The sequence below is a fragment of the Aythya marila genome (genome assembly GCF_965140915.1).
Source record: "Aythya marila genome assembly, chromosome: 8".
NCBI classification, from domain to species: domain Eukaryota; kingdom Metazoa; phylum Chordata; class Aves; order Anseriformes; family Anatidae; genus Aythya; species Aythya marila.
The window spans coordinates 25444987-25457331 of NC_139049.1; the positions used below are offsets into that span (position 1 = coordinate 25444987).

Genomic DNA, 12345 nt, shown 5'->3' on the forward strand with positions numbered 1-12345 from the left:
TGAAGCATAAAAAAAAAGGATTAAAGTAGAAACTGTATTAGCATAGTAAAAAATGAATGTCATCTAATTCATCTCCCCTCAAATACTTCATCTCCACTAAACAATCCAAAAAGACCCAAGCAAAACAGGTTTACATTCAGTTTATATATTTGTATTAGTCATTACCAAGAAAAAAAATAATAAACTAAATACGTAAAATCTTGGTGTAATATTTCCACATGACCAGATACTTTTAAGAAAAAATGCTAAGTGACTACTTGCAGCACATTCCATTGGCTTGAAATAAAACTTAAACTTTTGTCTTAAAAAAAAAGAAAAGAAAAAAAAAAAAACAACTGATGTAACATCATATGACAACACTGCATTTCTATGTATGAACTGCAGTTCAATGCAGTGAGATTTGAGTGATGTAACTGACACAGCCCCATACTATTTAATGTCAAAAAAGTATGTCCACAAAAAAAAAAAAAAAAAAAAAAAAACACAGAAGAATAGGAAGAGGGACTCAGAAATCAACTTCTTATTTTTTGCCTCTATCCCTCTGGGAATGAATATTCAGTAAAACCATCACTGTGTGTGTGGAACATAGATATCTTTTCAATCAAATTTTCTGGTTTTCTTTTTAAATATAATCTATTTCTTTACCATGAAATCTGTTTTTTCCTTATCCTTCAGCATACTGCTTCCTCTTTTTAAGTAGCTCATTACTGGAAATGTTTGGCCTTACTTCAAAAGAGAAGAATATGTCAACACCAGAACATCTGTGTCCACATAGAGTGCTTTGATGACAGTGATATACTCCATTTACATCAGTAACACTGAGTTGAACCTTGATGCTGACTGCATTTAAAGATCTTACCCCACAGGGCAAGAGAATACAGGTCAAAAATGTTGATCTGTGTTTGACACACTCTCTATTTCAAGAGCACTTTGCAGTGATTTGTTCCAGAGTCAAGAATCAAACTCACAAAACGTTGCAAAGCTTGGAGCCATGCTTCCATGAACACATTCAAAACAAACATTAAAATTCACAGTCCCTGGAGGCCAATCTACTTCTGATACACAGAGCTTTTCAAGATATATGGCCAAATTCTATCCTGAATATAGTGGGGACTTTTATTTAAATAAGAGGTGCATAACACTGCTCAAATGCAAAAAGAAAAATTGACACATCATAAAACTTAAACCTGATTGTATTTAAAAATGGAGTGGAATAGCTGTGTGTGACACAGCACTGCTTCTGTCAGCATGGCTAGGGGAAGGTGGGAGAATTTCACTACAGATCACATGCCTCCACAGGCAGGTACAATAATGATGCGTTCTTCAAATATTTAGTACAGGAGAGTTCATAGATGAAGGACTGAGCTCTGTTACAGAATATTTGCAGAGCCTGGCTTCTCGTAGTTTTATTTCTTTAAACTTGATTTTAAAATTTGTTGTGTTTCCTCATCTTCCCATAATTAATATATCATTTTCTATTTTAATTACATTAAATAAAAAATATTTTTTCTAATTTAATTACATTATACCCATATAAATACTGTGTGGATTTAAAACTTAACATAAGGTGAAGAGTTTCAAGTGTAAGGTGAAGAGTTTCAAGTGTTAGTCTTTTTCCACAATTCTGAATCCTGAGTATCCTCAATCCTGAATCTTGAGTATCCTCATGTAAAACTCAGGACTTTTACAGCAGTGAACAATTCAGTATTGCTTACTAGACTAATTTATACAAAGTGCCATACAGGACCAAATCAATGCAAGCCATATGTTGCCTTACTCACATTTAAAGACTACAAGTACCTGTACGCTGTATTAAGAACTTGGAAGTACAAGAAGTACTTGGAAATCCCATTTCATTTCAGCAAACAGAGAAGCAGAAAATTTTATTTACAGATTTCCCTGGAACACCATGGAAACAGATACAGAAGTAACTGTAAAAAGCATAATCCAAGTGGAAGACATCTTTAATAGAAAACACATATCCAAAAATAATGCATGTGTTTTCCCACTTGGAAAATATACATATAACTCCTATTAACATCAAGACAAAATTATACTGAGGACACCAACATGACTGAGGCCCCTGATAATAACATGAATTAAAACACACCTTCCAAGTTCAGAACAACGCTTTCATACATGGACTAATAAAAAATGTATTTTAATATTACGATTTTTTAAAGAAATAAATTAGAGCTAGGATTTCTGAAACAGAACTAAAACTAAAGTATGGTTGTAGCCATGTAAAAGGAAGCTTCTCGGCACCTGCTGCCTACACTGTGCCTGGCCCCAGGCAATGCTATTCATTCCTCACTTTTACAGAAGCAAAATACACCCCCTAAAAATATAAAGTACAAAAATAAATAGGCTTCCTGGGAAGTGGAAGGGAAATCGGTTTTAAGAGTGAACAAGCCTATATGTTCTGGGGGGGGGGGGGGGGGGGAGGAAAAAAGCCCACTTTGCATTGTTTTCTAAGATTTACACTTTAATTTGAAACCAAATTAAGGCATAAAATTTGTATGAAAGCAATATCTGATTTATAGATAAACTTAACACAATATATACTTAGCTGCAAATAACAGACCCCAGTGAGAGAAGGAAGAGGTCTGAAAGATGATTAAAGTATGCCTGATAAACATTGCCCTGAAATGCCCCCAAAAGATTTTTCTGAAGTTAAACAGTAAACAGAATTAACATGACTTTTGCTACAAAAACACTAAACACAATGGATTTTTTTTAATTAATTTTCAATGTTATTACATGCTCCTATTGAGCTATAATTGACTCCATCTACTAATTGTATTCTGAGACAGCTTTTCTCTCCAAATGACCTTACCATCTAGTTGAAAAGACAGGCAGCCATATCTGTTGTCCAGACAAATAGGAGGTGATACAATAAAAGTGATTTTATGACCACCAATACTAAGACTGTGTGGATGGAGATTTTGTGATAGTTCAAGTATTTTAAGAAGATAAGTTTATAAGACTCAAATTATGTGGAGATTGATTAAATGTTTTATTAATTAACCAATAAAGAGTACCAACTGCAAAGGCTTACAAGGATACGTTGCTGTACACAGCCTAACCTCCATATTCAAACAAACCTAGCTAAAGGCAAATAATATAATTCTTGGGAGTCCTGCATGCATTAGGACTCATTAGATTTACATATTATTACTCACAGCAGACATTTCATCACATTTTGAGAAAATGTACCATCTATATAGGTGTCATATGTGCATGAATTTCTGTGTTGTATATACTGTGTAACTTATGACCAAGTTGTTTGGCCTTCAGGTATCTTAGAATATAAAATAGACCAGAGACTGCTCATTCACATGAGGTCAACTCAGATGGCAAAGCTCACATTCTCCCTTTTAACTCTGACAAAACTCTCCCCAAAACAGCAGGACCAAATCCAAATAGCCAATAGTCCATCTCCCAGAGTGCTTGTGGGCATTACCTTTGTGAATGCAAGTTGAAACAAGCCAAAACTGGGCCAATGGACTGTGCTAACGGGTGATGAGGATGTCACTGAACAGCAATTTGGCTCAAGCCCCAAATGTTCAGTTCACTCCAATGTCATGCTTCGGTCACACTACTTGAAACAAGCTGCTAACACACACCATAACAGCAAGGCTGAAAGAAACCTCCAGAGTTCACCCAGTCCATACACTCCACAGAGACCAGTCCTTTGATGCCACTGGTGCATCAAAATATGTTCCCATTCTTATCAAAAGCTGCACCTGAGCCAGAAGGTCTTTGCTACAGAATAGTTCCAAGTAAAATGTGCTTTTCTCCCAACAAGCAAGCCTTTGAAAGAATAACTTACCATTTTGGTCTGCTTGTGGATTTCACCATTGGAGCCATCCCATCTCTGTAAAGGCTTTTTGTTTTGCTGAAGTTAACAACATTGAAAATTACCCTCTGGAAAAAAAAAAAAAAAAAAAAAAAAAAAAAAAAAAAAAAAAGTTCAGGTATAAGTTATGAAATACTAATGCATACTGCATATGCCAGCTGCATAAAAACATACAGAAAATATATGGCATAGACATGTATCTTATGCTTCAAGGTACTTTTAGTTTCAGTAGATCTCATAACAGATACCATGTCTGTTCCCAGTATTTTGATAGTCCATGTTGTTTTACAGGAGTAATGGACATGGAACATATATTTTGAATTTAGTACGCTTGATTTCCAATAGGTATTCTAGCCAAACAAAGAGATAGTTTACTCAGATTTGAAAACAGAAATTAAGTCCAGTTTGCTGCAGTTAATGTAAGAGAGGTTGGTGGAAATCTGAGGGACAGGAAAATGGTCCTCATGAAAAGCTTCCAACTGCTTCATCTCTTAAAGCTTCTTAGTTACCTCTTTCTACCTGCCAAAGCAGCAGGAAAAGTTAGATCTGATTTTCCTTCACCAGAGAAAATAATATTTCTCTTCATGCCCCCTGATAAAAGGAAAAATTTTCTTCAGCAAAAACTGCACAGTATACCAGAAATTACACATAGCCATCATATGTTTGAATATCATAGATAAGGAAAAAGGCACAATTCTGATCTTAGCAAACATTGATAACTTTAGTTAGTCGAGTCTGTAGCTGGTACTTAACGTTTCAAAGGAAGAGAAAAATCTAGATCCTTACTGGTAATGGATTTACACCAAAAGTAGATTCATGCTGAGAGAAGAAACAGACAAAGCCTTCTTCCTTACCATCTATCTACTGTAAATTGTTTTATGGATAATTATTTTTGCTTTTTCTGTTAAGAAAGTCTGGCTGGGACCTAGTTCATTTCATCTATTAACTTTAGAGATATTAAATCCATTATACCTGGTTTCTCATATAGTTCTGATATCCAACATTAATGTATACAGAAAAACTAAAACATGAACACTGAATTCATTTTCATAGATCATAGAATCATTGAGGTTTATTTGATAAAATGTTCTAGGATGTACTAATACATTCCATTTGTATCTCTCTCACTAAATCTATTTTCCACTGGTATCAGTGAAGACTGCCAAAAATTATATTTGTTTTCACACATTTATTTTTAAAATGAACTATTATAATATTTACAGTTAAATAATGGTTCATGAGAAGACTGAGAAATAAATGGCCACATCTTAGAATCAAGAAATTTTGACTGAAGTAACAAAATTGAATTAAGCTTTTATATGTTAAGTTTCACAAAAACAAATCTGGGACTTTCCAGCCAATGTGTTCAGACAATAGCGTGTTAAAACTTAATGTTCCTCTACTGGTTGCTTCCACTTAACAGGTGCCAGGTACAGTTACATTTGTATGTGGGGCAGATAAGAATCGAGGCAAACTATATAGCTTTAATTAAGCATCTCTGTATTTGAGAAAAATTAAGAAGAGATGAAGGGTTTGTAAATGGAAGAACAAGCTGCTACATATGCAAACTCTGCAAATTAGTCAAACAAAATCTAATAATCTGTAGATTTCACTGGAAGTGACTCAAAATTATGAAGTTGAGAAAAACACTCTCTTGAAGCTGTTGATTCAATTTTGAATCAATTTTAATGAGTAAGCTACATATCTGTGCACATGAGTTTTCATGTGCTTAGCAGTATTTTGAGTTTTTCTAAGGGTTATGAGTTTGGTTTATTTTTATAACTCTTGATATACGCATGCATTTGACTTACAGAACTCTGTATTTGTTATTGTATGTATTTAAGATGTTGCTTATTTGATGAAATATACATCTTGAGAGGTCTCTGGTTATTTTCCATCTTATGTTTACAATGTATAGCTTTAAGTTGGATAATTATATTTAGATCTATATATAAATGCATAAATTTCATAATATATATGGAACCATTTTTCTGTATTAGAATACTGAATTTTTCCTGTTACTTAACTCTGTTCATATTTGTGAAAACAAATTAAGTTGCAACACATTGGTTTGTTAATCTTGATGTTTGCACAGAGTGAATGAAACAAACAAGATCTCCAAACCAATTGCCTTAAACTTTGGATGCAATCATGCCACTGTTGGAAAGAGAAAGTTGCTAATTTTGTTACATACTGACTCAGAGCAGACAGCTGGTAGAGAATGTTCTTATTCCAATCAAGCTTATTTTGTATAATGAGTTCGGCAAATGTACACAACTGGGTAAGCAACATATATAAAAACAAAAATATGCAGCTCATTTAACAAAGCATTGCAGATTATAACATTTCCACCACTCATGTTCACCGCAGAGTAAGCAGTTAGCAATGTGTGCGTTTCTCTCAGCACGGTATATAGTTAGATTGGCAGAACCAAAAATTTAGCAGCACAGAACAGAACTTTATCAACACACACCACTGAAGTAATAAAGCAGACAAACTGAAGCGCTCAAATAAGCAGCTGAACTCAGTCAAGTATTCCAGGTGATAGTTAAAGTAGTCCATGCAGCTCAGTCAGTGAAGTGTGCAAAAATGTAATGACTACAGTATACACACCTCAGCCAGAAAAAATATGCAGCTTGCTCAATAAGGTATGCAAACATCTTTGACCCGAATGCTATAATAAAAGTTTGTGATACAGCAAGCAAACATTTGCTGAACAAATCTACATTTTAGTCTAATTTTTGTCTATACAGACATTCTTAACATGCCAGTTATAAACTGTTAAAAGCAACAACGCCAGATATACACTATCTACATTGAAACACTCTTTCCTAAGAAAATATTCACCCTGTACTTTTTCATGAATTATAGAGACTGACAATATGTGACATTTAATGAACAATATAATCTAGGTGTTAAAAAATAAATTTAAAAAAAAAAAAAAAGATTTTTTTTTTAAAAAAAAAGAAGCGTGAAGTTAAGAAACTAAAACTAGATAAAATGTGCTTATAAATTCCCTAGAAATTGCTCTGGTCTCCAGAGTACCAATCCAGAGAAAAACAACAAAGAAATTTACAATAAAAATACTTCCTTGTATTCACTTTAGAGCATAAGAATACCACTAAAAGAAGCAATATACTAACTTACACTGTACCAAAAACAGTAATTATGTGATTTCACTTCAGTTATGCAGTATTTTCAATCTACAGCATCATTCTGACAAACGGTTGCAACAGTAGGTGGAACAAGCACAATGCAGAAAAGCCTCCCAGGAGACTGCCAAGTACAACCAAACCATTTGGGGGCATACAGCAGGTTGTACTGAAGGTATAGCAACATGAAGGTGTCTGCTGCAGTATCAGGCTGTGTGCACGGATTGTCAGGTCTGATACAGCTGTTGAAGAACATGAGACTGCACTGATACATTATGCCTACTGAAAGAAGGATGACGTCCTCTTTCCATAACACCCGCACTAAGTATCTTGGAGGTATCTTTCAGTTAAAATCACTAAGACAGAAAAGAGAAGACTTGGTCTTGCCTTTGCCTTAATATTTACTGATGAAGTGTTCTTTTTCCAGTAGACCTTTGAAAAGTTATTTCAGGAATTAAAAATAATCAGGTGTTAAGGGATGCTCTGTGTTTTTTATTTTAGCATGAGGGAGATAAAGACAAACCTTGAACACAAACAAAAAAAGATGACTATAGATTATCACACATTTTCTCATTGCCACAACTTTGCAAAATTTTCTGACTGCAGTTGGAAGAAACTGCTGATTTTTGGAGGGGAATAGCACACGTCAGGATGGTTTGGGATCAGAGCTGGAAGTGTTAAGCATGGATGGTCATATTGGACATTGTATTCCAACAGGTCCATGTAAACATTAAAGATAAAACTTATAAACTCATTGTAAATCACTCATTCTGGCAGGTTTTTCATCTGAACCTACCAACTGAAACAGATCTCCAACAGACAAGTCATCACTTCACCGAAGGCTAAGTGCATTCCCCCAGGAGAAGGTCACACTTGGTCCTTTTAAAAATACTGCCAAGTTGATTTTTGTATGATTTTCCCTAGCAAACTGATTATTAATAACAGAGTTGCTGTGGTTGACAGTATAAGAAGAAAACAAACAAACCAAAAAACACCACAAAATTCAGCCTGAGGAAGACACCTGGCACAGAAAATTTCTTGCCAAATTCTTACAAATATGAGAAATTATAACTAATTGGAAACAGGGTTGATAATAGGAAGCATTAAGCATTCTTTGTATTTAAGTAACACGCTTTAAGGACTATATATACATGTATTTGATTTTAATAACATAACAACAATGCACAGGAGAACGCTGCATGCTACAAGTGTGATACAACTTTCCTTATAAGCTGATAAAGTGCATAAGGACTAAGAATTCAAAGTCAGGCAGGAACAATTTCATCATTCAACCAACTAAAGTGAGCTGGACATGAAGTAGCAACGCTAAGACCTTTCAGCTGAAACCAAGTCTGACCTCTTGCACTCTGAATAAGCATTAAAGATCCAGAGATTCCAGATACTATGGGGCTTTACTTCACTTTCACCCATTGACTTCCTCTCCTGCCATTTTTATTTATTTTTTAACATACTATGGTGTTTGGGGAGTGTTTTGTGAGCTAGGATATACTTTAAAAAAAAAAAAAAAAAGAGAGAGAGAGAAAAAAAAGTAATCTCCTTCCTCTTTTTTTTATAACTGCAAGTTTTCCTCCCTTGTAAGAGCATATCTACTTCAGAATTATATTCTATCAAAATAATAATAATAAAACCAGAAGTCAAACAAATGAACTTCTTAAATTGTGAGAGTTGTGAGATTACGATGAGTTATGAGATTACGACTCATTATTTCTGAACGTGAGAAACTAATGACATCAGATTACTGTCTTCTCTCAAAAAAGGGTGGTATTTCCATATTTGTGTCAGGAGGTTTTGGGGATTTTTCATGACAAAGCACCTTATATAAAGTTATATAATAATAAACTATACTAGAGGGACTCCAAAACAGAGAATGGAAAACAAACAACAACAACAAAAAAGCATTACCTACACTTACTATAGATGCTGAAGAACACAAATGATACAACTATCAAGTCTTGTGCAGAATCCACAATGAAGATTTACAAAGGTCACTTTCATAGCCTTTTTAAATTTAAATCGTTCATTACCACTAACATCTTAAAATAACCCATAAAATAAAATAACTTCCTTCTTCCCTTTGCAGAAATATATGTCATTTCAAATGGAAAAGCTTTTAACATTGATAGCATTCAGCTTTTTTTTTTTTTTTTTTTTTTTTCCACCTAAGGAGTCTTCAAAACCTGCTGGTGCTCAGAAGGAGAAAATAAATACTCACCTACTGAGGGAGGATGTTAGGGACCATCTAGAGCTCCACCAGACTCACTAATCAGTTGCACCTGTGTCTTGTTAACTGGAAATTGTCAAGTCCTTGTAAAATAACAAAGTCTTATGAAAGTGATGCAGAAAATGGCTTACAGATTGTGAATTATAGGATTTTTTCCCTTGGTAGAGGTCCTCATTTAGTTACTTAGAGAAATGCTATGTTACAAAGAGCAGCATTAAAATAAGACTCAAAGGATTTTACTGCAGTAAAACCTTTGATATGTTGTTCTGCCAAGTATAAAATTTGCTTATCATTGTATTTGTCTGTGTATTTCAGATATTCCTTATAACACTTAAGCCCACACACACAAATGTAACACCTGCATATGGAAGTAATTCACGTGCATAATGTTACTGTTCATGTTAGTCTTACCTCACCTAGGTCTGGGGAAGAGGATACTATGCAGATGGTCATCTTCTATCAGAAAGCTTTCAAAGGCATCTCAGGAGAAATTACTCTTCCTTGTTTAGTGTTATTCTGTGTGTTTATTTAATGTTATATACCACTAATCTGGCTTCTCTGCATGGTATGTCAAAACTAAATATTGGGCAAGAGGGCAAGAGTCACTCAAAGTGATGAAATGAGTCACCATTCAACATATTTTGGGAAAATGGCAAACTTTTTATTCAGCACCCTTCCCCAGCAACAGAAGTCATCTTTCTAGTAATGTTTTTACTTTCATCTGAACATCGATAATCTGAAGCTTTCAGCTGAAAACTCAGAAATGTCTATTTAGAAAGCCAGCAGTGGTGTGATTAGACCAACTTGGGTTGTTTGCTCCCTTGGGCCAAAATCTCTAAAAGAATTGCAATTCTGTCACAAGACATATATTGCATCATGTTGATTCATCAAAAAGAAAGTAGTAAGGGCCTTGACAGGGAGTATATCCAGGCTGCAGAGGTACTGAAAGCAGATTTGAAGTTGAAAGCTTCTTTCCAAACATTTTCCACTCTTTTTTTTTTTTTAATAAAAAAAAAAATATTTTTTTTAATTTTTAAATAAAAAAAAATAGAAATAGAAATAAACATAAGGTATCTTTATTTAATCAGCTCTGAAAGAAAAAAAAAAACTTTTCAGTTTCTTCTCTTTTCATATATGCACAATCTTTAGACAAAGAACCATTTCTAGCAAATTGTAGTGCTGCAGGAATATGTAATCAACATTTTATCTTGTATTTGACTGGACACCTGAGCCCTGTTGGTCTTGTCATTGACTTTCTCAGTACATATGGGTATTTTCAGGAATCAGTTGAAATAGAAAATAAGGAAACAGTGGGTGGTCTTTCACTGAGACTTTCTAAACCTGCTATCTTATTTCCTAATGTATTCCATGCCATGTAGCAACCATTGCCAGATGACATTTGAAGTATAGTCATGTATTAAACTCTTTCTACATAATTACAAAAGCTATCCGTGTTTAGGTTCCATACTCTTTTCAATCAATATTATGGCTGCAGGTGGATAGTAACAGCTGGCTGTTCTGGAACATGTTTGCAAAATTTGCTGATATCTTACATCCCTCAAGAGGAAGCAGCTGAAAAGACTTAAGTTTTCCTTTTCCTGGTAGAATATTTTTTATCCAGCGAGAAGAAATTCTGCAATGTTTGGTTGGATTTTAAAATAATAATTAAATATTTCTAGTGATTAAAAAAAAAAAAAAAAAAAAAAAAAAAACACAGGACAATGCTATGAATAAAATATTTTCACAATTTTCACAAGAGGCTTCAAAACAACAAGACCGGTCTGAAAAAAGGGAACAGGAGCAGGAATACCCACTGCGTCATTGTTTGAGGGAACCGCTGTTTTTAAAATAAATAAATAAATACAAGCCTATGAGCACAGGTATAAGGTGTGCTACTGTAGACTGGACAATGAAATGGAAAGCACTTACTCATAGGAGTGTTATGATCACTTGTTCTTTTCAATATTTCTAGGCCATTCATGAAGCGCAACAGTCAGCCTATGATCCAGAATTAAAGCCTCTCTTATGGGCAAGAGATACACTTATCAACAAATTAGCCATTTGTGATGGATAACCAAACAGCCATAAGTACTCAAAGCATGCAGGTGGAGTGCTGACAACTGACACTCCCACGGAAATATTTTAAGACTTTAAAATACTTTAAGGTGAGAGTGGCACTAATGATGACAGACAGGTAGCAATATTTGTATGGATCATGGTTTTGGTCAACCCCTGAAAACACAGAAGGTAATAATCACAATTTAAATAGCATGTAAACACAAAGGCAGAAATCTGTCTGATACCCAGGCTGAAAGATGAGAATGAAAATTCTTTTTATGTATGAGTCCTTACAAGAAGCAAAAGGAAGATAAAGAAAGCCCTGTTAAGAAAGAAATTTGGATGAAGCTTTTCCAGCAAGTGTTTATTTTGGATTTTTGCAGCTGGCATTTTTCACAGTTAAAAGCTACTGTTTGTTTGGAGCTTGTGGGAAAAACCTGTGGGGGAAAAGAAGGACATAACAAGACATAGAAAGCAGAAAGACGGAATATATGGGAGAGCTCAAAACCAGCAACATATATTTGCCTCAGTGTTCTCTGAAGGGCTGCAAAAACAAAGACATTTTGATATCTAGAACTACTTGTTACTACTGACAGTGGTCTTGGTTAGGTTACTGGGATCCTAGCCTTGCAAATGTATAAAACCTCTCTATTTGCTTCTCCAGAAACTAAGCACAGATGGGCTTTGTGTCCAGGTTATTCACAGAGGTCCTTGGTTTTCTCTTCTTTTTAATTCAAGTGGTTTTTTTGCTGTTACAATGAAACCTTTGAACCTTCTATGTTCAGCCATGCATGGTTGTGAATAGTAATGGACTAAAGGTTTCCTCATATTCTGTGATTTTCTTATATTGAGACAAAACTGGAATGGGATCTTTACTGGAGAAGCTGCAGTGCCACTGAAATAAATAAATAAATAAATAAGTGTTTTGTGGAAAATACAACCTATCATGTATTCAATTTCATAAAAATAAGGGATATTGTTATGACATTTAACCTCTTGTTTTCTTTCATACAATTAATAATCTTTGCTATTCT

At 34.4% G+C, this 12345-nt stretch overlaps 1 protein-coding gene across 1 annotated transcript in view; it reads right to left on the bottom strand.

The window, feature by feature from the left end:
* AGBL4 (AGBL carboxypeptidase 4) overlaps positions 1-12345 on the bottom strand; it is a gene marked incomplete at both ends in the record, with an annotated part of 937634 nt that overhangs the window by 709234 nt on the left and 216055 nt on the right. Inside the window, one exon of the mRNA XM_082766598.1 lies at positions 3833-3927. Coding sequence (XP_082622724.1) covers positions 3833-3927 — 95 coding nt within the window. The remainder of the gene's footprint in view (positions 1-3832; positions 3928-12345) is intronic.